At 34.7% G+C, this 22,703-nt stretch overlaps 1 protein-coding gene across 5 annotated transcripts in view; it reads right to left on the reverse strand.

The window, feature by feature from the left end:
* LOC141500978 (serine palmitoyltransferase 1) overlaps positions 1-22,703 on the reverse strand; it is a 524,715-nt gene that overhangs the window by 492,622 nt on the left and 9,390 nt on the right. For 4 of the 5 annotated variants that reach the window (XR_012472099.1, XR_012472100.1, XM_074204602.1 and 1 more), the window contains exons 3-5: positions 21,855-21,949; positions 19,419-19,512; positions 18,679-18,751 (exon numbers count right to left, since the gene is read on the reverse strand). Coding sequence is in view for 2 of the 5 variants with exons in the window: in XM_074204602.1 (XP_074060703.1) it covers positions 18,679-18,751; positions 19,419-19,512; positions 21,855-21,949 (262 nt within the window). In the remaining 3 variants the exon portion in view is untranslated. Of the gene's footprint in view, positions 1-16,188; positions 16,383-18,678; positions 18,752-19,418; positions 19,513-21,854; positions 21,950-22,703 lie in introns of all 5 variants that reach the window. The other variant, XR_012472101.1, reaches the window with a different exon arrangement.

Below are 22,703 nucleotides of genomic sequence, written 5' to 3' on the forward strand. Positions count from 1 at the left end.
GAAGCATCTTCTTTCCCCAAACTACCTTGACTAGATTAGAATAATGAAGAGGTTAAAAAGGAGGAAAAAATCTTTAATTATTTCAGTTAATGGAAGTATTTCAACTTCAACTTTGACCAAGTAGAAAGCAGTATCCTTAAAAGACATCAAAGGAGACCAATGGGCTGGTACTCAGTCAATATATCAGAGTGAAGCCAGACTCTCCTGTCTTTCCTTCAGAATTGACATGAATCAAGCCCCTTAACAGATTTTTGGATCAACAGAATACAAAAGAACAGAGAGAAACATCTCCCAGTAAGGTCTGTTACAGGGAAGCATGGGTATGCTCAAGGCAGAGAGCAAAGACTTAGTACACTGGTGGTACAGTGAAGCAGGGGTCTAACCTGAGAACTGCTGTGGTCTGGGAGTCTTGGGGGTGTACACAGTGGGCAGACTGGGACAGCTCTAGCAGGGTTGCCTAGGACACCCACTCCTCCAGCTTGGCTGCTGTGGAAGGCCAGAGCCATGAGCCCCCAGCGTTTCCCAGAGTAGTCCCCTGCCTGGCTTTCCCTAGTACAAACACAGAAACAGCCCCAGATGATGATGGTACCTTGTCCCAAGGCCCAGGTGTGGGTGGAGGACTTCCCCAGCACTGATATCCAGAGTGCCTCTGTGTGAAGACAGCCCAGATCCAGCCCCAGGCCTAGGGAGTGGGCCTCTAGAAAACTTCCTTACTGGCTGGTCCACTGAATAACCCCCTGGAGTTCCTAACCCTAGTAAGCAAGGCCTATAGGGTTATCAAACTGAAGGAATGTGAACCAGTCCCTCCCCCAATACAAGACTCTAGGCAAAGCTAACATCCCCAAAATGAAAAAAGGCCAAACCAAAGCAGGGTCTATTGAATATTATGTTGGAGATAAGGAAAGCTCAGAAAGGATGACAGAAGGGGTGATATATGTGAAGCTTCAGAGATTATTGACAATTGGTCTGCAGTCCAGGAAGACTTCTTAGAAGAGACCAGGAAGTTTAAAAATACAATGAGAAAGTTCCGGGGGCGGAGCCAAGATGGTGAGAAGAAGGGATCAAGTCTTAGGAGCTCTCTGATAAAATTCATCAGCTAAGGACTCTAACTAAACTTTTGAGAGACAGAACCCACAAAGGGATCCAGTGAGGCAGTTCTCCTACTCAAGGTAACCTGGAAAAGAGCAGAAAGGCTCTGCTCCCCGGGATTGGAGAGGCGGCCGCCAGAAGGGTGGCCCACCAGAGCCAAAGAACTTCAGCCTCCCGGAGGCAGCCCCAGGGCGCTGGGGGTCTCAGCTCACAGCAGCGGGGGAGTCTCCTGTGCTGCACCCCGAGGAGCACCGGGCACAAAGTGGGGGAACAGCAGGGGACCTCTGCCAGAGGAGCACATGGAGCCCAGCCCTCAGGGCACACAGCAAGCAGCATCCTATTTCCCCAGCCCTGATCCCTGAAACAGAAGCAGGCGGGGCCAGTAAGCAGGAGCCCCCAGGGCATGAGCCCATAGAGCTGAGGGAGGGGAGTGAAGAGAGACTGTAAGTTCAGTCCTCTGGCCCTGGAACAGGACTCTGGGGCTCTGACCACATTCAGATCCTGACCACAGTCTAGGCCCCCACCCAGAGAACAGCAAGGGCCCCCCCCACATCAGCCCCTTGGCAGAGGGGGGCACTTATGGTCATTCACAGACCAGGAGGGAGGACAGAGCCTCACACACTGAGACCCTTGTGGGAGTGTCCCAAAAGCTCAAGAAACACCCCAAACCAGGCCCAGGCTGGGAAAATGAGCAAGCAGAGAAACAAAAAGAAGACTATTGAGAAATATTTTGCAAATGAGCCCAAGAAGGACCAAAATACTCAGTCTGAAGATGAGGAAGCACAAGCTCCTGCATCGAAAGACTCCAAGACAAACTGAAATTGGGCTCAGGCTATGATAGAGCTCAAAAAAGACTTTGAAAATCAAATGAGGGAGTTGGAAGAAAAACTGGGAAAAGAAAGGAGAGAGATGCAGGAAAAACATGAAAATGAAGTCAGCAGCTTAGTCAAGGAAATCCAAAAAAATGCTGAAGAAAATAGCGTGCTAAAAACCAGCTTAGGTCAAATGGATAGAACAGTTCAAAAAGTTATTGAGGAGAAGAATGCTTTAAAAAGCAAAATGGGCCAGATGGAAAAAGAGATAAGAAAACTCTCTGAGAAGAACAAATCCTTCAGACAAAGAATAGAATTCAGGGAGATTGATGAATTTAACAAAAATCAGGAATCAACACTTCAAAACAAAAAAAATGAAAAATTAGAAGAAAATATGAAATATCTCATTGAAAAAACTGATATGGAAAACAGACTTAGGAAAGATAATTTAAAAATTATTGGAATACCTGAAAGTCATGATCAGGAAAAGAGCCTTGATATCATTTTCAAAGAATTACTACAGGAAAATTGCCCTGATATTCTAGAAGCAGAGGGCAAAATAGAAATGGAAAGAATCCACCAATCCCCCAGAGAAAGAGATCCCAAAAAACCAACCCCTAGGAATATTATAGCCAAGTTCCAGAACTCCCAAGTCAAAGAGAAAATATTACAAGCAGCCAGAAGGACACAGTTCAAATATCGTGGAGCTGCAGTCAGATCACACAGGACTTAGCAGCAGCTACATTGGAAGCTCTTAGGGCTTGGAATACAATATATCGGAAGGCAAGAGAGCTTAGAATGCAGCCAAGAATGAACTACCCAGCAAGGCTGAATGTCCTCTTCCAGGGGAAAAAGATGGACTTTTAATGAACCAGGGGAATTTCAAAGGCTCCTTTTGGAATGGCCAGAGCTGAACAGAAGGTTTGATCTTCAGATACAGGACTCAGGTGAAGCATGGAGATTGGAGGAGAGGGGGGAAATATGAGGGACATAATGAGGATGAACTGCATGTATTCCTGCATAGAAAAATGACACTGATAATACTCATATGAACCTTCTCAGTTAATAGAGCAGGTAGAGAGAGCTTTTGTAGTTGAAGCACAGGAGAAAGCTGAATTTGAAGACAAAATATGGTGTAAAAATGGAGTCAATAGGAAAAAAAGGGAAATGGAAGGGGAGAAAGAAAAAGGAGAGGGGGAATAGTCCAAGATATTTCACATAAGATTTTTTTTATGACAATGAGCTATTGCAATGATATGGAAGGGGGGAGGGAAGGGGGAATGAGGGAAACTTTGCTCTCATCAGAGATGGCTAGGAGAGGAAACAGCAAATATACTCAATGGGGTATAGACATCTGGAGTAAGAAGGAGGGGGGAGCAGGGGGAAGGGGTGGATATGTGAATAAAGGAGGAGAGGATGGACCATGGGGGGAGAGTGGCCAGATATAACACATTTTCTTTCTTACTTCTTGCAAGGGGCTGGGAATGGAAGCCCTGCCCAGGACCACAGGGCTAGGTGGATTCCAGGCCTAAGGGATGGTATGGGGGCTCAGGGCTTCTTGGCCCCAGGACCAGGGATCTGTCTGCTGTGCCACTCAGCGACCCTACAGCAGAGTCATAGTGAAAGGAGAGAGAAAATAGAGTACATGGTAGTGGAGAAATAAGAAAGGAGGGAGTTGCGATCAGCAATGTCAATGGTGGAAAAATATGGAAATAACTTTTGTGATGGACTTATCATAAAGAATGAGATCCACCCATGACAGAGTTGTTGGTGTTGGAACAAAGACTCAAGCACATTTTTTGTTATGATTATTTGGGGGAGGGTGCAGGACAAGTAGGGCTGGATGGCCTGCCTGGGGCCACATAGTGGGGTGATCTTTGGGTGTCTGGGGCCGTATTTGGACCCAGGTGCTCCTGGCTCAAGGGCCAATGCTCTGTCTGCCACCCAGCCACCCCTACTATTATTATGATTTGATTTTATTTTGGGTCTTTTTTTCTTTCTTTCTTTTTTTGTTTTTTGCAGGGCAGTGGGGATCAGGTGGCTTGCATGTCACACGGCTGGGTGATTGTTGGGTTTACGAGGCTGGATGTGGACTCGGGTGCTCATGGCTCCAGGGCTGATGCTTCATCCATTGCACCACCTGGCCATACCTACAATTATTACTATTATTATTTTTTTTATTTTAATTTTTTTCCTCTCCCCTTTACTTTTTTCACCCAAACAAGTCTATCTATATTCATGGGGGAGGAGGGGTATTTTGTTTACTTGTAAACAAGAATATTTTATTAATGTAAAAAAAATTTGTACAAAATGAGAATAAAAAATAAATTTAAGATGAAAAAATACAATGAAAAAATTAGGAAAAGAAATGCAAGAGAAAATTAACATCTTACAACAAAAAAATGACAGAAGAAAACAAATCCTTTAAAAATTCAATTGGACAAATGTAGAAAGAAAATAATTCCCTCAAAAACAGCATTGAGCAAATGGGATAGGATAACAACTACTTCAAAGATAGAGCTGACCAAATGGAAAAGAAGATACAAAAGTAAATGCAGAAAATTCTTCTCTGAAAAAAAGATTGGAATCTGTGGAAGCTAATGATTTCATGAGACATCAAAAGTCTGTTAAACAAAATTAAAAATTGAAAAAATAGAAGAAAATGTAAACTACCTTACTGGTAAAACAACTGATATGGAAAATTGATCCAGGAGAGATAATTTAGGAATCATAGGACTACTTGAAAACTTTCATAAAAAAACAAACAAACAAACATGACTCCATACTTCAGGATATAGTTAAAAGAACTGCCCTGATATCCTAGAACCAGAGGGCAAAATAGAGATTGAAATAATGTATCAATCCCTTCCTGAAAGGGATCGACCCCAAAATGAAAATACAGGGAATATTAAAGCCAAACTCCAGAATTTCAGATTAAGGAGAATATCCTACAAACAGCCAAAAAGAGGCAATTCAAACACCAAGGAGTCACAGTCAGGATTACACAGGACCTGGCTGCATCAACATTGAGGGATCAAAGGGCCTGGAATATGATATTCTGGAGAGCAAGGAAGCTTGGATTACAATCAGGAATCAAGCCTCTAAGCCTTCTCTTTTAGGGGAAAAGATAGACATTTAACGAAATAGGGGGTTCTTCAATCTTTGATCTACAAACAGGAGAATCAAGAGATAAATGAAAAGGTAAACAAGGGAAAAGAAAAAAAATATCATCCAATAAGATTAAACTGGTTACATTCCCACCTGAGAGGAAGATTCATAAATTTTGAGAATTGTAACTCTATTAGAGGGAATATACTTAGACTGAAGGTATGGATATTCTTGGTATGGAATAATTTTATGATGGAATGATTTTAAAAAATTATTTCATTACAAAGAGGGGACTGTTATGAGATGGGAATGAGGAGGTTGAATGAGGTAAATTACATCACATGAAGAAGTGCCATAGGAGGTAAGAACTGCTCGATTCTTACTCTCATCAGATTTGGCTCCAAGACAGATTAACACATACACTCAGCTGAGTTTATAAATTTATCTTAACTTTCAAGTATAGGAAGGGAAGAGGGGAAAGGTGGAGAAAGGACTGATAAAACAGAGAGAAGGGAGAAGGGGAAAAGGAAAATGGCAAAGAAAAGAGAGGGTGATTCAAGGGGGAAACACACTGAGGGGGATGGTTTCAGAAGCAAAACACTGGGGAGGAGGGATAAGGTGAAAGGAGAAAAATATAAACAGAGGCAAGAGATAGCATGGAGGGCAATAAAGAGTTAGCAATTATAACTGGGAATGGGAATGGGATGAACTCTCCCATAAAATGGAAGCAGATAGAGTGGACTAAAAACCAGAATCCTATAAATATGTGGATTATCATAAACTCATTTGAAGCAGAAAGAAAGAGTACAGGTAAAAGGCTAGAACAGAATATATTTTGCTTCAGCTGAAGTGAAAAAAGCAGAGGTAGCAATCCTTATCTCAAACAAAGCAGCTGCAAAAATAGATCTCATTAAAAGAGATAAGGAAGAAAACTATTATTATCCTAAAAGATACCATAGACAATAAAGCAATTTCAATAGTAAACATGTATGCATCAAATAGTATAGTATCCAAATTCTTGGAGAAGCTGAATGAGTCACAGGAAGACATAGATAGCAAAACTCTATTGGTAGGGGACTTCAGTCTCCCTCTCTCCAAATTAGATAAATCTAAGCATAAAATAAACAAGAACACAGTTAAGAAGATGAATAGAATATTTTAAAAAAACTTAGATATGATAGATGGAGAAAGATTGAATGAGGATAGAAAGGAATATACTTTTTTTCTGTGTTACATGACACCTAGACAAAAACTGACCGTGTATTAGAGCATAAAAACCTCCTAATCAAATGCAGAAAGGCAGAAATATTGAATTCATCCCTTTCACACCATGATGCAATACAAATCAGATACAATAAAGGGCCAAGAAGAGAAAGACCTAAAACTAACTGGAAACTAAATAACCTAATTTTAAAGAATGAGCAGATCAAACAACAAATCATAGAAAGAATTAAAGATTTCTTCCAATAACAAGACTTATGTGAGACAGCCAAAGAACTTATTAGAGGATATATTATAACCCAAAATGCTTACATGAATAAAATAGAGAAAGAAATCAATAAACTGAGCATGCAACTAGAAAAGTTAAGAGAAAGTACAAAAAAAAATCCGCAATTAAGTATCAAATTAGAAATTCTGAAAATTAAAGGTAAAAATTAATAAAATTGAAAGGAAGAAAACTACTGAACTAATATAAATAAAATCAAGACCTGATTTTATGAAAAAAATAATAAAATACATAAACTTCAATTAATTTGATAAAAGAAAAGCAAATTACCAGCATAAAAATTTTTTAAAAAGGTAAATTCACCATCAATTAGGAGGAAATTAAAGTAATAATTCTAAACTATTTTTCCCAACTGTATGCCAATAAATTTGATAATCTAAGTGAAATGGGTGAATATTTACAAAAATATCAGTCATTCAGTTAAAAGAGGAAACTGAATACTTAAATAATCCTATCTCACAAAAAAGAAATTCAACAAACTATCAATAAATTCCCCAATGAAAAATATCTTCAGAATCAGATGGATTCATAAATGAATTCTATCAAGCATTCAAGAAACAATTGGATCCAATTCTATATAAATATTTGAAAAAAATAGGGGAAGATGGATGTCTGTCCATTTCCTTCTGTAACACCACTATGGTGCTGACAACTAAACTAGAAAAATAGCAAAGCGACTACAGGCAGTTATCACTAGGATAATACATGATGATCAAGCAGGACTTATAACACGCATGTAGGATTGGTTCAAGATTAGGAAAACTAGGGGTGGCTAGGTGGCGCGGTGGATAGAGCACTGGCCCTGGAGTCAAGAGTACCTGAGTTCAAATCTGGCCTCAGACACTTAATAATTACCTAGTTGTGTGGCCTTGGGCAAGCCACTTAACCCCATTTGCCTTGCAAAAAACCCAAAACAAACAAACAAACAAATAAATAAATAAATGAACAAATAAATAAATGAATGAATGAATGAAAATGAAATAAAAAAATTAGGAAAACTATAAGCAAAACTCACCATTATCAACACCAAATCTAACAGAAATATCAAGAGATACTAAAAAATCTTTTGACAAAATATAGCACCCATTCCTACTAAAAACACTGAGAACACAGGAACAAATGGAATGTTTCTTAAAATGATAAGTAGTATCTATCTGAAACTATCAACAAGCATTATATGCAATGGGGATAAGCTAGAGGCATTCCCAGTAAGATCAGGGGTGAAACAAGGATGTCCGTTATTACTACTATTATTCAATATTATATTAGAAATGATAGTTTTAGCAATAAGAGAAAAGGAAGAAAATGAAGGAATTAGAATTTAATGAAGAAACAAAACACTCACTCTTTACCAATGATATGATTGTATATATAGAGAATCCTAGAAAATCATCTTAAAAAATTGCTGGAAACAATTAGCAACTTTAACAAAGTCACAGGATATAAAAAACCCACATAACTCCTTAATGTTTCTATATATTATTAACAGTTGGAGCAGAGCAAGAGACAGAAAGAGAAATATCATTTAAAATAACTTTGAATAACATACCTGCCTAGGCAGAATCAAAAACTTATGAAAAAACTATAAAACACTTTTCACACAAATAAAATCAGATCTAAATAACTGGGAAAATGTCAATTGCTTGTGGATAAGCCAAGTTAATATAATAAATATGACAATTCTACCTAAATTAAATTACTTATTTAATGCCATACCAACTTCTAAAAAATTCCTTTAGTGAGCTAGGAAAAATAGTAACTAAATTCATATGGAGGAACAAAAGGTCAAGAATATCAAGGGAATTAATGAAAAAAAAATGCCAAGGAAGGCAGTCTAGCCATAGCAGATCTAAAATTACATTATAAAGCAAAAATCATCAAAACTCTGGTACTGGTTAAGAAATAGCGTGGTGGATCAGTGGAATAGATTAGGTACAAAAGAGACAGTAGTAAATGACAATGGTAATCTACTGTTTGATAAACCCAAAGATATCAGCTTCTGGGATAAAAACTCACTGTAATAAATACTTCTGGGAAAAATTGGAAGATAGTATGCCAGAAAGTAGGAATAGACCAACATCTCATACCCTATACCAAGACAGTCAAAAAATGGATACCGGATTTAGACCTAAAAGGTAATATTATAAGCCAATTAGGAGAACAAGGAGTAGTTTACCTGTCAGATCTACTGAAAGGAGAGCAGTTTCTGACCAAAGAAGAGATAGAGAACATCATAAAAACCAAAATGGTTAACTTTAATTACAATAAAATAAAAAGTTTTGCATAAACAAAAGCACAACTATGATGAAAAGGAATGTAGTAAGCTGAGAAACAATTTTTACATCTAGTGTTTCTGACAAAGGACTCATTTCTAAAATACAGAGAGAATGAAGTCAAATTTATAAAAAAACAAATCATTCCCCAATTGATAAATGGTTAAAGGATATGCTAAGGCAATTCCCAGACAAAGAAATCAAATCTATCTATAGTCATATGAAAAACTGCCCTAAATCATTTATTAGAGAAATGAAAATTAAAGCATTTCTGAGCTATCATCTCACACCATTCAGATTAGCCAATATGACCAGAAAGGACAATAATCCATGTTGGAAGGGATGTAGGAAAACTGAGACACTAATGAATTGTTGGTGAAGCTGTGAACTGATCCAGCCTTTCTAGAAAGCAATTTGGAGTTATGCCCATAGGGCAATAAAAATGTGCATACCCTTTGATCCAACAATACCATTACTGGGTATGTACCTGAAGAGATCATGATAAGCGATAAAAGTCCCACATGTACAAAAATGTTTATAGCAGCTCTTTTTGTAGTGGTGGAGAATTGGAAAATGAGAGGATGTTCATCAATTGGGAAATGGATAAACGAAGTGTTGTTTATGTTCTATTGTTCTATAAGAAATCATGACAGAAAGGATTTCAGAAAAGCCTAGAAAGACTTGCATGAATTGATGCTAAGTGACATAAGGAGAATCAGAATAACATTATATAAAATATCAACAACATGGGGTGATGATCAATCATGATGGGCTTTTTCATTTCAGCAGTACAATAATTAAAGACAATTTAAAAGACTTGTGATAGAAAATACCATCCTTATTCAGAGAAAAAACTGAGGAGTTTAATTGGAGACCAAAACTTACTATCTTCAATTTCTAAAAGTTGTCCTATGTATTGTGTCACTTTTTTTCTCTCTAATCTTTACTTTCTCCTGTTTGGATCTGATTCTTCTCTCATAACATCTTCAATATCGATTTATATTTAAAATGGTTATGAATATAAAGCTTATATCAGATTGCTTTCTGTCAGGAGGAAGAGGTAGGGAAGGGAAGGATAGAGAAAAACTCGTCCCCCCACTCCCCAAGATTGATAAAAACTTTCATTGCATGTAATTGGAAAAACAAATAAAATATTTAAATTTTTTAAAAAGGGAGAAGACATTAAAGGAGTCACACTCTCCTGAAAATGCAATTTAATTAATAAAATAGTTTATAACAGGCTTGTATTTAAAATGGTACTTTTTTTTAACTTTTTCAGTGTTATTAAAATAGTAGAAGAGGGTGAGAAGATGCAAAGAATTAAACAGATTTTACAAAACATATAAACAATAACATAACTATAGGCACATGGTGGAAGCATATTTTAAAACCTCCTTAATAAAACTAAAAAAATTAAGCAATAATATCTCTCTGGCCTAAAATCCCTTTTTTCCAAAATTTGTTCTCAGAAGATAGATTACATATTAGGAAAACATTTAATAGTAGTCAACTAAAAGTTAAACCAAAGGGGTACCTCTTTTCTGGCTAAATACACTGCTATACATACCCACTCCCAAAAGTGACAGGCCTATTTTCAGTCTCCTCTATGTCTTTCCTTGAAAGGACTGATGTCTTTCTCCCTACTCAAAACACTACCCACCCTTCTCATTTAAGTAATATTAAAGCATCGGTCACAAAGAAAGAAAACTATGGCCCAATGTCTCTAATGAATATTGATGCAAAAATTTTAAATAAAACACTAGTAAAGAGATTATAGCAATATATGGCCAGGATCATACACTATGACTAGGTCAGATTTCTATCAGAAATGCAGGGCTAGTTTACTATTTGGAAAACTATCAGCCAACTGATCATATCAATAACAAAACCAACAAAAAAATGATTATCTCAATGCAGAAAAAACTTTTGACAAAATACAGCACCAATTCCTATTTAAAAAAAAAAAGAAAACTAGAGAGCATAGGAATAAATGGGGCTGTCTTTAAAATGATAAGTATTATCTATTTCAAATCACCATCAAACACTATCTGTAATGGGGATAAGCTAGTAGCATTCCCAGTATACTGAGGGATGAAATAATGATGCCTATTATTACCACTATGATTCAACAGTGCAAGAATAGGCAATGAAGAAACAAAATTCTCTTTCAAGATGATGTAATTGTATACTGAAATAAATAAATCCACATGAATCCTCAACATTTCTATATATTACCAATAAAGCACAGTAGCAAGAAATAGAGAAATTCTATTTAAAATAACTGTATACAATATTAAATATTTGGGAGTCTACAAGCCAATAAATGCATGGACTGTATGAACAAAATTACAAAACACTTTTCATACAAATAAAGTCCTACCTAAACAACCAAAAAAATATCAATTGCTCATGGGTAGGCTAGACAATAATGCAATATTGGTGGAGTTGTGAATGGTTCCAACTATTCTGGAGAACAATTTGGAACTATGCCCAATAGTTAGAATTTAAATTCTAGATTATCCTATCTTTACTTCCAATTGATCAAATATATTTAAATTTCTGTTTTTTCTTGACTCCTATAATTACATTTCAATGACTCTAAGGGGCAGCTAGGTGGTACAGTGGATAGAGTACCTGGATTCAGGAAAGCCTGAGTTAAAATCTGGTCTCAGACACTTAATAATTACCTAGCTGTGTGACCTTGGGCAAGTCACTTAACCCCACTGCCTTGCAAAAAAAAAAAACTCCAACCATTTCAACAACTGAACAATTCATGAGATAAATGAGGGGTCCTGAATATAGAAGGTTTTCTCAAGAAGATAAGAACAAGAAGAGAAATATAGAAGAAAGCTGGTGAGGATGGCAGAATGAACTTTAAAAGTTTTGAATAACAGACTCTGAAAAAAAGCCTAAGACCTTGTTAAGTTATTTATTCAAGAGATTCAGACTGTCTATGGTATGTAGCATGTGAAAATAGAAAGATCTTTTTTACTCTTGTTTAGTTTCAATGGCATATTAATCTAAATAACACAAATAAGAAAATCTACAAATGCAGATAAAAATTAGTTTCTTTAGCTGGAGGTCACAATAAAAAAAGCTTATTAGAAGGCAACCATTACCATTTAATTTCCTTTTAGATTCAGAAGCATAGGCTTAGAAATTTCCAACTGTTGTAAAATTTTAGTGAAAGTTGGAATATATGCCATAAACAGCAGGAATCATAATTTTAAAGTTGGAAATATCAACCACTCTAAATCCTAAGATAAAAATTATAAAGGACCCTATAAATCATTTATCCCAATCTCCTATTTTTAATAGTCAAAGAAAATGGAGGCCCAGAGAAGTTCAGTGATTTGTTCAAGGTTAAGTAAAACGTATAAGTACCAGGACTAAAAATCAAGACCTTAGACTCCTTAGACAAGTTCAATATTCTTACTGAACTAAGAGAATCTTATATTTAACCTAGTACTAAAAATAAACAGTAATGGTTAAAAATTAAGACTGATATTTCCCTGATAGTATGTGGAAAAAGAAAAAAAATTTTTAATGTAAACAAAAATCCCTATTGGAAACCCAAAGGACACAAGGTCATTATTTACTAAAAGAAGTACAAATGGGAAAAGGTAACATAGATGTTAATTCAGAAAGGAGAGAGCAGGAAAGAAATATGAGAAATCAAGTAAACCATTCATCTGCAAAGTCACTCATGATGCATAGAAACACGTAAGGAAACTTGACAGAACATATGCTGACAGAGTACTCTTTGGTCTTGAGTTCAGTTAGTTTCCCAAAATAAAACCATTTTTTGCATTCTAATCGTACAACAATTCTTGGAAAGTATTCTCTATCTTATTCTCAAGATGAAAATCAAATTATAATCTTTACAAAAGGAAAAAAGAAGTCATATTTGAAAAGATCCCCAACCAGTTTTTATAGACATCAGAAAAATTTACAGAGGAATGGGATAATGGATATATTATTTGACTTAAGAATCAGAAAAAAAACCAGATTTTTGAATCTTGCTTCAAGCCATTCATAAGATTTGAGACCCTGGAAAAGCACCTTGGACTCAGCTTCATCAAACCCAATAAGGGTATTGGAGTCACTGGCTTCTAAGGTCCTTTCTAATTCTTAATTTAATTATAATAACTTCTAATAACCCTTTAAAAACGTTAATGGCTAATTTTAAAAAGTTCACCTAAAGTCTCTGAGTCTGAATTCCAAAAAAAACCACAATACTTTTCATGAAAAAACATCTAATCATATTATAAATTTCAATATTTAAAAAAAATACAGATGTTCTCATAGAAGACTAAAGATATTCCCTGGTATTTCTGTCACATTTTGATTTATCAGGGAGAAAATTCAGGCAATGTTTTCATGACAAAGTAAAAATTTCATCACTAATATTATAAAACTATTTTTAAAAAGGTCCTACATAAGGAAAAAACTATTTTTTTAGCTTAGCACCTGATCAGATTCCAATAAATACTTTAAAATCAAAAATCTAATGCATGAAATACCTTTTCCCAGAAACAGTCTGAGTTCAAGTGGAAGTAAACCAGGCTGATATCTTGGATAGATATAGGGAAGCTAGAAACTAAATTTACTATAAGATGCCAAGCTGGGTTTCCTTGTGGTAGAATTGGGTAATCATTTTACTAGGCAATATGAGGGTAACAGAAAACTGAACTAAGGATAGAGTGAGAATTAGTCATGAGGAATTAGGCATTACCAAAGAAGGCAACAGGAAAGAAGACTGAGAGAAATTCCTTATTTAAAAAAAAATGTAAACAAAAAAAATCACAGAATTTGAATGGATACTATACTCACTTTTTAAAAACTTCTCTTACGTTTTCTTTCTTTTCCCTTAATCCTAATTCCCCATACACAAAATTTTTGACAAAATACAGCACCCATTCCTACTAAAAATACCAGAGAGCATAGGAATAAATGGAATGTTCCTTAGAATAATAAGCAGTATCTATCTGAAACCATCAACAAGCATTATATGTAATGGAGATAGGTTAGAGGCATTCCCAATAAGAAACAAGGATGCCCATTATCACCACTACTATTCAGTATTGTTATTAGAAATGTTAATTTCAGCAATAAGAGAAGAAAAAAGAAATTGAAGGAATTAGAATTGGGAAAGAAAAGACAAAACTCTCACTCTTTGCAGATGACATGATGAGAAAAATCATCTATAAACTACTAGAAATAATTAGCAACTTTGGCAAGGTTGCAGGATATAAAATAAACCCTCATAAATCCTCAACATTTCTATATATGACTAGCAAGATGCAGCAGAAAGAGCCAGAAAGAGAAATCCCATTCGAAGTAACTTCAAACAATATAGGAGTCTACCTGTGAAGGCAGACTCAGAAACTTTTTGAAAACAATCACAAAATAATCACAAAACATTTCTCATACAAATTAAATCAGATTTAAATAACTGGGCAAATATCGACTGCTCATGGATATGCAGAGCTAATATAATAAAAATGACAATTCTACCAAAATTAAAGTAGTTGTTTAGTGCCCTACCAATAAAAAGTCTAATAAATTACTTTAATGAGTTAGAAAAAATTATAAGTAAATTCATATGGAGAAATAAAAATTGAGAATCTCCAGGGATTTAATGAAAAAAAAAAAGTACAAAAGAAGGTGGCTTAACCCTGCCAGATCTAAAATGATATTAAAGCATCAGTCATCAAAACTGTCTGGTATTAACTAAGAAACTGAGTGGTGGATCAGTGGAATAGACTAGGTGCAATAGCAGGAAATGATTATAACCATCTGCTGTTCAGTAAACACAAAAAGTCCAGCTATTGGGATAAAAACTCTTTGGTAAAAACTGTTGAGAAAATTGGAAGTTAGTATGGTAGAAACTTGAATTAGACCAATAACTCACACTCTATGACAAAATAAAATCAAATGGATACAGTATTTAGACATTAAAAAACAATATTATAAGCAAACTAGGAGATCAAGAAATAGTTTACCTGTCAGATCTATGGAAAGTGAAGCAGTTTATAACCAAAGAAGAGATGGAGAACACCAGTAAAAATAAACTAGATAATTTTGATTACATTAAAGTAAAAAGCTTTTGCACAGATAAAACCACTGTAACCAAGATCAAAAGAAATGCAGTAAATTGGGAAATAATTTTCACAACTAGTATTTCTGACAAAGGACTCATTTCTAAAATATACAGAGAACTAAGTCCAAACTTTTAAAAAAAACAAGCCATTCCCCAATTGACAAATGGTCAAAGGATATGCAAAGGCAAACAGATCAGGAAATCAAAGCAATCCACAGTCATATGAAAAAGTGCTCTAAATACTAATTATTAAAGAAATGCAAATTAAAGCAACTCTGAGGTATCACTTCACACCTTTCAAACTGGCCAATATGACCAGAAAGGACAATGATCAATGTTGGAAGGGATGTGGAAAATCTGGGACACTAATACATTGTTGGTGGAGCTGTGAATTCATCCAACCTTTCTGAAGAGCAATTTGGAATTATGTCCCAAAGGCAACAAAAAGTGTATACTCTTTTATCCAGCAATACCACTACTGAGACTATACCCTGAAGAGATCATGAAAAAGGGTAAAAACATCACTTGTAGCCCTGTTTGCAGTGGCAAAGAATTGGAAATTAAGTGAATGTCCTTTAATTGAGGAATGGCTTAACAAACTGTTGTATATGTATGTCATGGAACACTATTGTTCTATCAGAAACCAGGAGGGATGGGAATTCAGTGAAGGCTGGAATGTATGAACTGATGCTGAGAGAGATAAGCAGACCCAGAAGGACATTGTACACCCTAACAGCAACATGGGTGTGATGAACAACCTTAATGGACTTGCTCATTACAACAGTGCAACAATCAGGAAAAATTTTGGGGCCATCTGTGATGCAGAATACCATCTGTATCCAGAGAAAGAATTGTGAAGTTTGAACAAAGACCAAAGATCTTTAATTTAAAAAAAATACAAGTTATCTTATTATGTATTTTTGCTATCTCTTATATTTTATGTTTCTACCTTAAGGATATGATTTCTCACCCATCACATTCAACTTAGATCAATGCATACCATGGAAACAATGTAAAGAGTAATAGACTGCTTTCTGTGGGGGGAGGTAAGCAAGATTAGGAGAAAAATTCTAAAATTCAAAATAAATAAAATCTTCCTTAAAAAAATATTTATAGCAGCCCTTTTAATTAGGACAAAGAATTGAAAACTGAGGAAATGTTCATCAATTGGGGAATAAGTTGTAATATATGAATCCTGTTGTATTTTAAGAAATGATTAAGAGGATGCCCTCGGAAAGACATAAAGTCATATGTGAACTGATACAAAATGAAGTGAGGAAAACAATGTATACTTGCCATGTAATAGCTGTGTGACCTTGGGCAAGTCACTTAATTCAGATTGCCTCGCATCCAGGGCCATCTCCAGTTGTCCTGATTCATATCTGGCCACTGGACCCAGATGGCTCTGGAGGAGAGATTGAGGCTGATGACTTAGCACAGCATCCCCTCACTCAAATCCAATTCATTCAGGGCTCCTCGATGTCAAGGTCCTTTTCAAGAATGAAGGACAAACATCATCACACAGAAACAGCAATACTGTAAAATGATCAACACAATGATACAGGACAATTCCAAAGGGCACATTGTGAAAACTGCTTTCCACAATCAGAAAGAGAAATGATGCACTTGGAATGCAGATTAACGATACTTTTTTGATTTTAATTTTCGTGTGTGTGTGTGTGTGTGTGTGTGTGTGTGTGTGTGTGTTCTTTTGAAACATGATTAAAATGGAAATACGCTTTTCATAACTTTACAAGCATAACTGATACCATATTTTTTTGACTGCGAGGGGTGTGAGTGAGAGGGAGAAGAAAATTTGGAACTCAAAATTTTAAAATTTATTTCTTTATTTTTTCACATTACTACAATAGTAGTAAAGTAAGTAAACATAATCCCCCCTCCCCCCCACAAAGATAGAGAAACCTGAAGTAAAATAAGAGAAAAGAAAAATGAGAGAAAAAAACAGGTGCTTCAGTCTGTATTCAGATACCATCAGCTCTGTCTTTGGGATGGATTGTATTATTATCAGTCCATCAGAGAAATTGCTTCAGTATTTTCCCACCACAGTTGCTATTTGCTAGCTGTATTTCCCTCCAATATAATTCTCCCCATCCCCATTTATTCTGTTCTCTCTCTCCTTTCACCCTGTCCCTCCTCAAAAGTGTATCGTATCTGATTACCCTCCACAATCTTCCCTTTTTTCTATCACCTACACTCTACCCTCCCCTCCCCATCTACTTTCTCTCATCCCTTTCCTCTCCTATTTTCCTTAGGGTAAGATAGATTTCTATATAAAATTTTTAAAAATGAAAGCTAAAAAAATTTAATGCAGTTGGGAAATATCTAACAAAATAAATATATATTTAAAATGAATAAGATAATTCTGATCTTTAAGGAAACTTTGCTCAAGCAAAAAAAAAAAGGCTGGGATCAACTTAGGAGTTTGGTCTTGCCTTCTCTGATTCCAAAATCTTCTAAATTTGTCATAAAGTCAGCCCACATTTTAAAGAAAGACAGAAGGCCTGCTAAAGTATGGGAAATTACTCTCCTATAAATCCTTGGGAAAGTCACCATCTAATTTATGTCCATGGGCAGAAGTACAGTTTGTAATAAGGCTCTACCAACTTTTTCTGCTTCTTGTACATGTTTAGTAAATGTCCCCTAATAAAAGAACTTCCATGTGTTCTTTCTGCACTAGCAGTAAAAGAAAATCTGAGATAGGCTTACTCCTTATCTCAAAATTCTCTGATCTCTGAACTGGCATAATTACACTGCAATTTTCTTTATTCCTCTTCAAATTGCTAACTAAATAAGGCTAGTACTTTTGAAAGCTGGTACTTCAGACATTTATCTATATATGCTCAAAGCATAGAATAGGCATTTAATAAATAAAATCTATCTATAGTTCACAACTACATCTCAAAATATAAAAAAGATTCAGAATTTCAAAGCAGAAATAAAGGGAATAGGAAATATGGGGAGGACCTGCAAGATACATTTAAAGTAATAAAACTAATACATTTAAAGTAATAAAAAAGTTGAGCATCTAGATTTTAATAGTCTAGAAATATTTCTAGCAATATATTCATTTTAGCAAATTCAACATTATTAATACTTATAGATCTTTAATATGTATAAATCAAATCTAAAATATATAAATTCAGTCACAAAGTTTAAACATCAAGCTAATATTAATTTTCTAACATCAAAGATTTTATAGATTCTGGTTAATTATTCTAATCTTCAAACTGAAGATTACTACCTAATTTTAGTACTGATACACTAATGAGGAGAAATAGGATTTTTTAATGTACCCAGTTCCCTAAAGAATATCAATAGCTAATTAACATATTAGTTCTTTATATATATATTACTCTTAAAAGATTAAAAAAATTAATAGTTTACAAAAAATAAGAAGAAATTGATGTTTCCTAAATACCACTCCTAAAAGAGGAAAAGAACACACTTTTTCTCATGGTAATTCCCTAAAAAATCTGACCAATTACCATATCATGGTATGACTTCATTCAATTTGAGTCATAGTCAACTTTGGACCAAAAAAAACCCCTAATTTTTATTATCTCATAACTTCATTCTAGAATCAAATAGCAAAAAATACTAAGACAAGTAAAAAAATTTTTTACTAAGATAAGATCTCAAAATATTCAGTGAGTATTGATTCAGTGTATTCCTAAAATACTTGGAAAATTTAGTATAAAAATTTTAACTCAATCAATGTTAACTTGAAAACCAGTGAATTAAAAAGAATGTGGACAATATACTTACCAAATGTGCCATAAAACCCTCTAGGTCCACAAGTCCCAACACCATATTTTTTTAGAGATGCTAAGGCTGCCTCCTTTATAATTAAAAAAATTTTAAAAAAGAAAATTTAGTGAATGAAAAATGAACATTTCCTACTATTTAATTAGAATTAGCACTTATGATAATCATAAATATTCATATGTAATTTGAAATATGAAAAAAACAGAAAATGTAGACAGAAGCTTAAACATATAGAAAAGTTAAATTAGCTTAAAACTATTATCTCTTAAATAAAAAAAAAAATTAAAACTCTCCACTGCAAAAAGGAACACAGTAGCTCCCCAATGAATTCTAGAATTGCCAATTAATTAAGACCAAACTTCCTAAAATGCACTCAGAAAATATAAACTAAATAACAACTGGGGAAAAAACTGACTAACCATATTATCAGTAGATGAGAGATACATAAATTTATAGTTGAAAGAGATGTCTTTTGGGTTCAACCTCTTCATTTTATAAATAAAGAATATAAGACTAAAGAGATATTAATTGTGGCTCATTTCAGAATTCAACAATGTTTATCATCATCATTTACCTTTTTTTTTAGTTTCTTTTTGCAAGGCAATGGAGTTAAGTGACTTGCCCAAGGCCACACAGCTAGGTAATTATTAAGTGTCTGAGGCCAGATTTGAACTCAGGTACTAATGACTCCAGGGCCAGTGCTCTATCCACTGCGCCACCAAGCCGCCCCCATCATTTACCTTTACTCTAGAATTATCCAAGAGTCCAAGAAAATTAAAAGATGCAAAGTTTATACATTCCTTTCCATTCACCACAATTCTGTGGCCTGGAGGGCTAAAAAAAAAAAAATTTTTAAATATAAAATCATATTTTTGGGAGAACAAACACATCATCACCCAATTTAGAGAAAGAGCAACTTTTTCACTGGACTCTATCTACATATTGATATTCAATTTCTCCCACATAAGAATATGACATTTACTTACAGCTTTAAATTTCATTAAGTATTTTGCATAATTATCTCATTTGTTCATCAAAACAATACCATAAGTATTTCAAGAATTTTCCTTTACCTTTACAATCACAACATATTTGACAGGTCATTACAAATTTCAAATATATACATCTTTCTAGCCAATCAATTAAGGATTTACTACTTTCAAAGTATAATATAGGAATTGTTCCTATGATTTACTATTCTGAAAAAAAAGAAAAAGAGGGTATAATAAAATGGGTAAATTGCTTGTATTCACTGTAAATCTGAGGAAGGAATGACACAAAATACTTTTGTACTTTGAAAAGGTTTTGTATAGATTTTTAATAGGAAGCAAACAGACAAAAAATTAGGGATAGAGGCAAGAATAAATGGAAAGAAGCTCCATGTTTTTTAGGATTTAAGCAGCTTTTCAAATTACAAGTTAAGGGAAATTCAGAGAAGGGGCATGAGTGGAATATTCCCTCTTAAGAGTTGATATTCCTAGTGATGTCCTCTCAGGGCTAAAAAATCATTAAAACAAAGACAGACTATTACTCTTAGACGATTCTTAGAAGAAAGAAGGACAGAGGCCTTGCATTCCCAGTCAGACACCCTCCTGATTTTGTTAGGGAGGGAAACAGTAGAATGCTTCCAGAGAAGAGACCTTGCATTCTTAGTTAGCTACCTATTTGGTGAGAACCAGACTGCCTTCTCTTGTTTGATGATAAGTACTAAGAAGACCTTGCATACTCAGACATTAATTCATTTAGATAGACAACAAAAGGTCATTAGAAATCTTCTTCTCATCTGGATGGTGAGGTAATATTCTATGAAAACATTTTATTCTTCTCTTTGTTACTGGGTAGATTTTTTGCATAAAGATTGTAATTCTGAAAACCTTAACCAATCAGGTTGGAAGGGGTGGGGGTGGGGGAGAATTAAGCTAGGCCATATAATCTTGCTTGACTGTCACCTTGGGGCAGCTCCTTGGTCTTCACTACCTTTGTGAGACTTGGAGTGTGCCCTTTTCTTGAGAAAATCCAAAATAAGCTTTATTTTTTGCTCAGAGGAGTCTCTATATTTTTTTAAGTGGATTTTTATACCACCCAGGCAGGATAAGATTCTATTTCTTTTTTTTGTTTGTTTTTGTTTTTGTTTAGGTTTTTGCAAGGCAAACGGGGTTAAGTGGCTGGCCCAAGGCTACACGGCTAGGTAATTATTAAGTGTCTGAGACCGGATTTGAACCCAGGTACTCCCTGACTCCAAGGGCAGTGCTTTATCCACTGCGCCACCTAGCCGCCCAAGATTCTATTTCTTAAAACAGGAAACAAACATAGAAAATTAGAGATAATTATTACAAAAATGATGGCACATTTATGAATAAAGTTACAACAGGTGAAGTCTTTTTTTTCCTCAAGAGCCTTATAAAATCTCTTACTAAAAGAATACTATTCAAGGAGTATGTAGATATTCTTTATCTAGAAAAAGATATGACAACTGAATGCTACTGGAGGGGGCTAAGTAGTAAAAAGTGATAGTTGAATAATTTAACACTTTTAATTATACTGAAAAAAAGATTCAGGATTATTTAGAGAGTAAAAATTCTTTTCCACAAATACTTTTTCCATAAACTAATATCAGTTTATAACTTTCACATTTCTCAAGCCTCCTTTATCTCAGGATCTACCTTCACTTTCCTAATTCTCACTCCTCTTTCAATTTTTTTTTAATCTTCCTCTGTCCTATGAAAACAAAAACATCTGAGAAAATTTGTGATCTTGTCAACTTCTGTGCTACAAGAATTATAATCCAAAATGTTTTTAAGAATAATATATCAAGGTGGCTAGGTGGAGTAGTGGATAAAGCACGGGCCCTGGAGTCAGGAGTACCTGGGTTCAAATCCGGTCTCAGACACTTAATAATTACCTAGCCCTGTGGCCTTGGGCAAGCCACTTAACCCTGTTTGCCTTGCTAAAAAAAAAAAAAAAAAAAAAAAAAGAATACTATATCAAAGGAGTCTGTGATAGAAACACTTGTTGAACAATACAAAGAAAACAAAAGAAAGATTCTTTTCAGAAGCTAAGAAAAGATTTTAGTTGAATTTCTAGATAAAAAAAGTAACATTATAAATTCCAACAAATACAACAACTAATAAACTGAAGCTTTTTAAAATCCCCTATAGTAACCAAATTATATTTACCCTGAAACAATGTTATAGTTAAGAGCAGGATGATCTTTTGAAACAGGAGGAACAAGTGGTTCTGGCTGCCACTCTTCAATTAATTCTTCTTTTTCCTATAGGATTGTAAAAGTCAGAATATAAAAAATTTATAGAAAAGGTCACTTTATAATAACAGAAAGTATCCAATAAATCATAATATTTTAAATGCTAATCACAATAGGATTTTGCATGTATTTGACATTTAACACTTTCAAGTATAATTTATAAATAATATATATATATAAAGTATAATTTAAATTTAAATCATAGCCAATATTGGATAATTCTTCCTTTATTATAGTCAGTTCAGTATAACCTTTTCATGCCACACATTCTTGTTCTGAAAAAAGAAATCATGAAAAAATAATGAAGCCATTTTAAAAAATAAGATTTGATTTTACTGCAAGATAAACAAAAGTCTAAGGCTTTCCTGCCATTATTACTCTGTAGTAAAATTGCTGTTATCTCCAGATTTTCCCAGACCAACCTTCTCTTTACAGATTCTTTCTGTATCTACACTGAGGTTCACCCCACCTGCCATATTAGCAATTTAGGGTTCCTCAAAGAGAAAGGTTAAGCTGCCACAACTCATTCTCAAAATCCTAGGGGTAATCCTAGCATGGAGGACATAGACATCTACTACTTAAAACACTGAGCACTAATCAAAGTGATTCTCATTCAAACAATCCAGTCAAGATGATAGCATTAACTCATAAATATGAAAAGCTTACTACCAGAATACAAAGTGAAAATACTCATAATAGAGCACTAAATAACTTTGTACACCATGTCACAATCTTGCACCAATGTACACATCATTCACTGTAG

This window comes from Macrotis lagotis, chromosome X, assembly GCF_037893015.1.
Source record: "Macrotis lagotis isolate mMagLag1 chromosome X, bilby.v1.9.chrom.fasta, whole genome shotgun sequence".
NCBI lineage: Eukaryota > Metazoa > Chordata > Mammalia > Peramelemorphia > Peramelidae > Macrotis > Macrotis lagotis.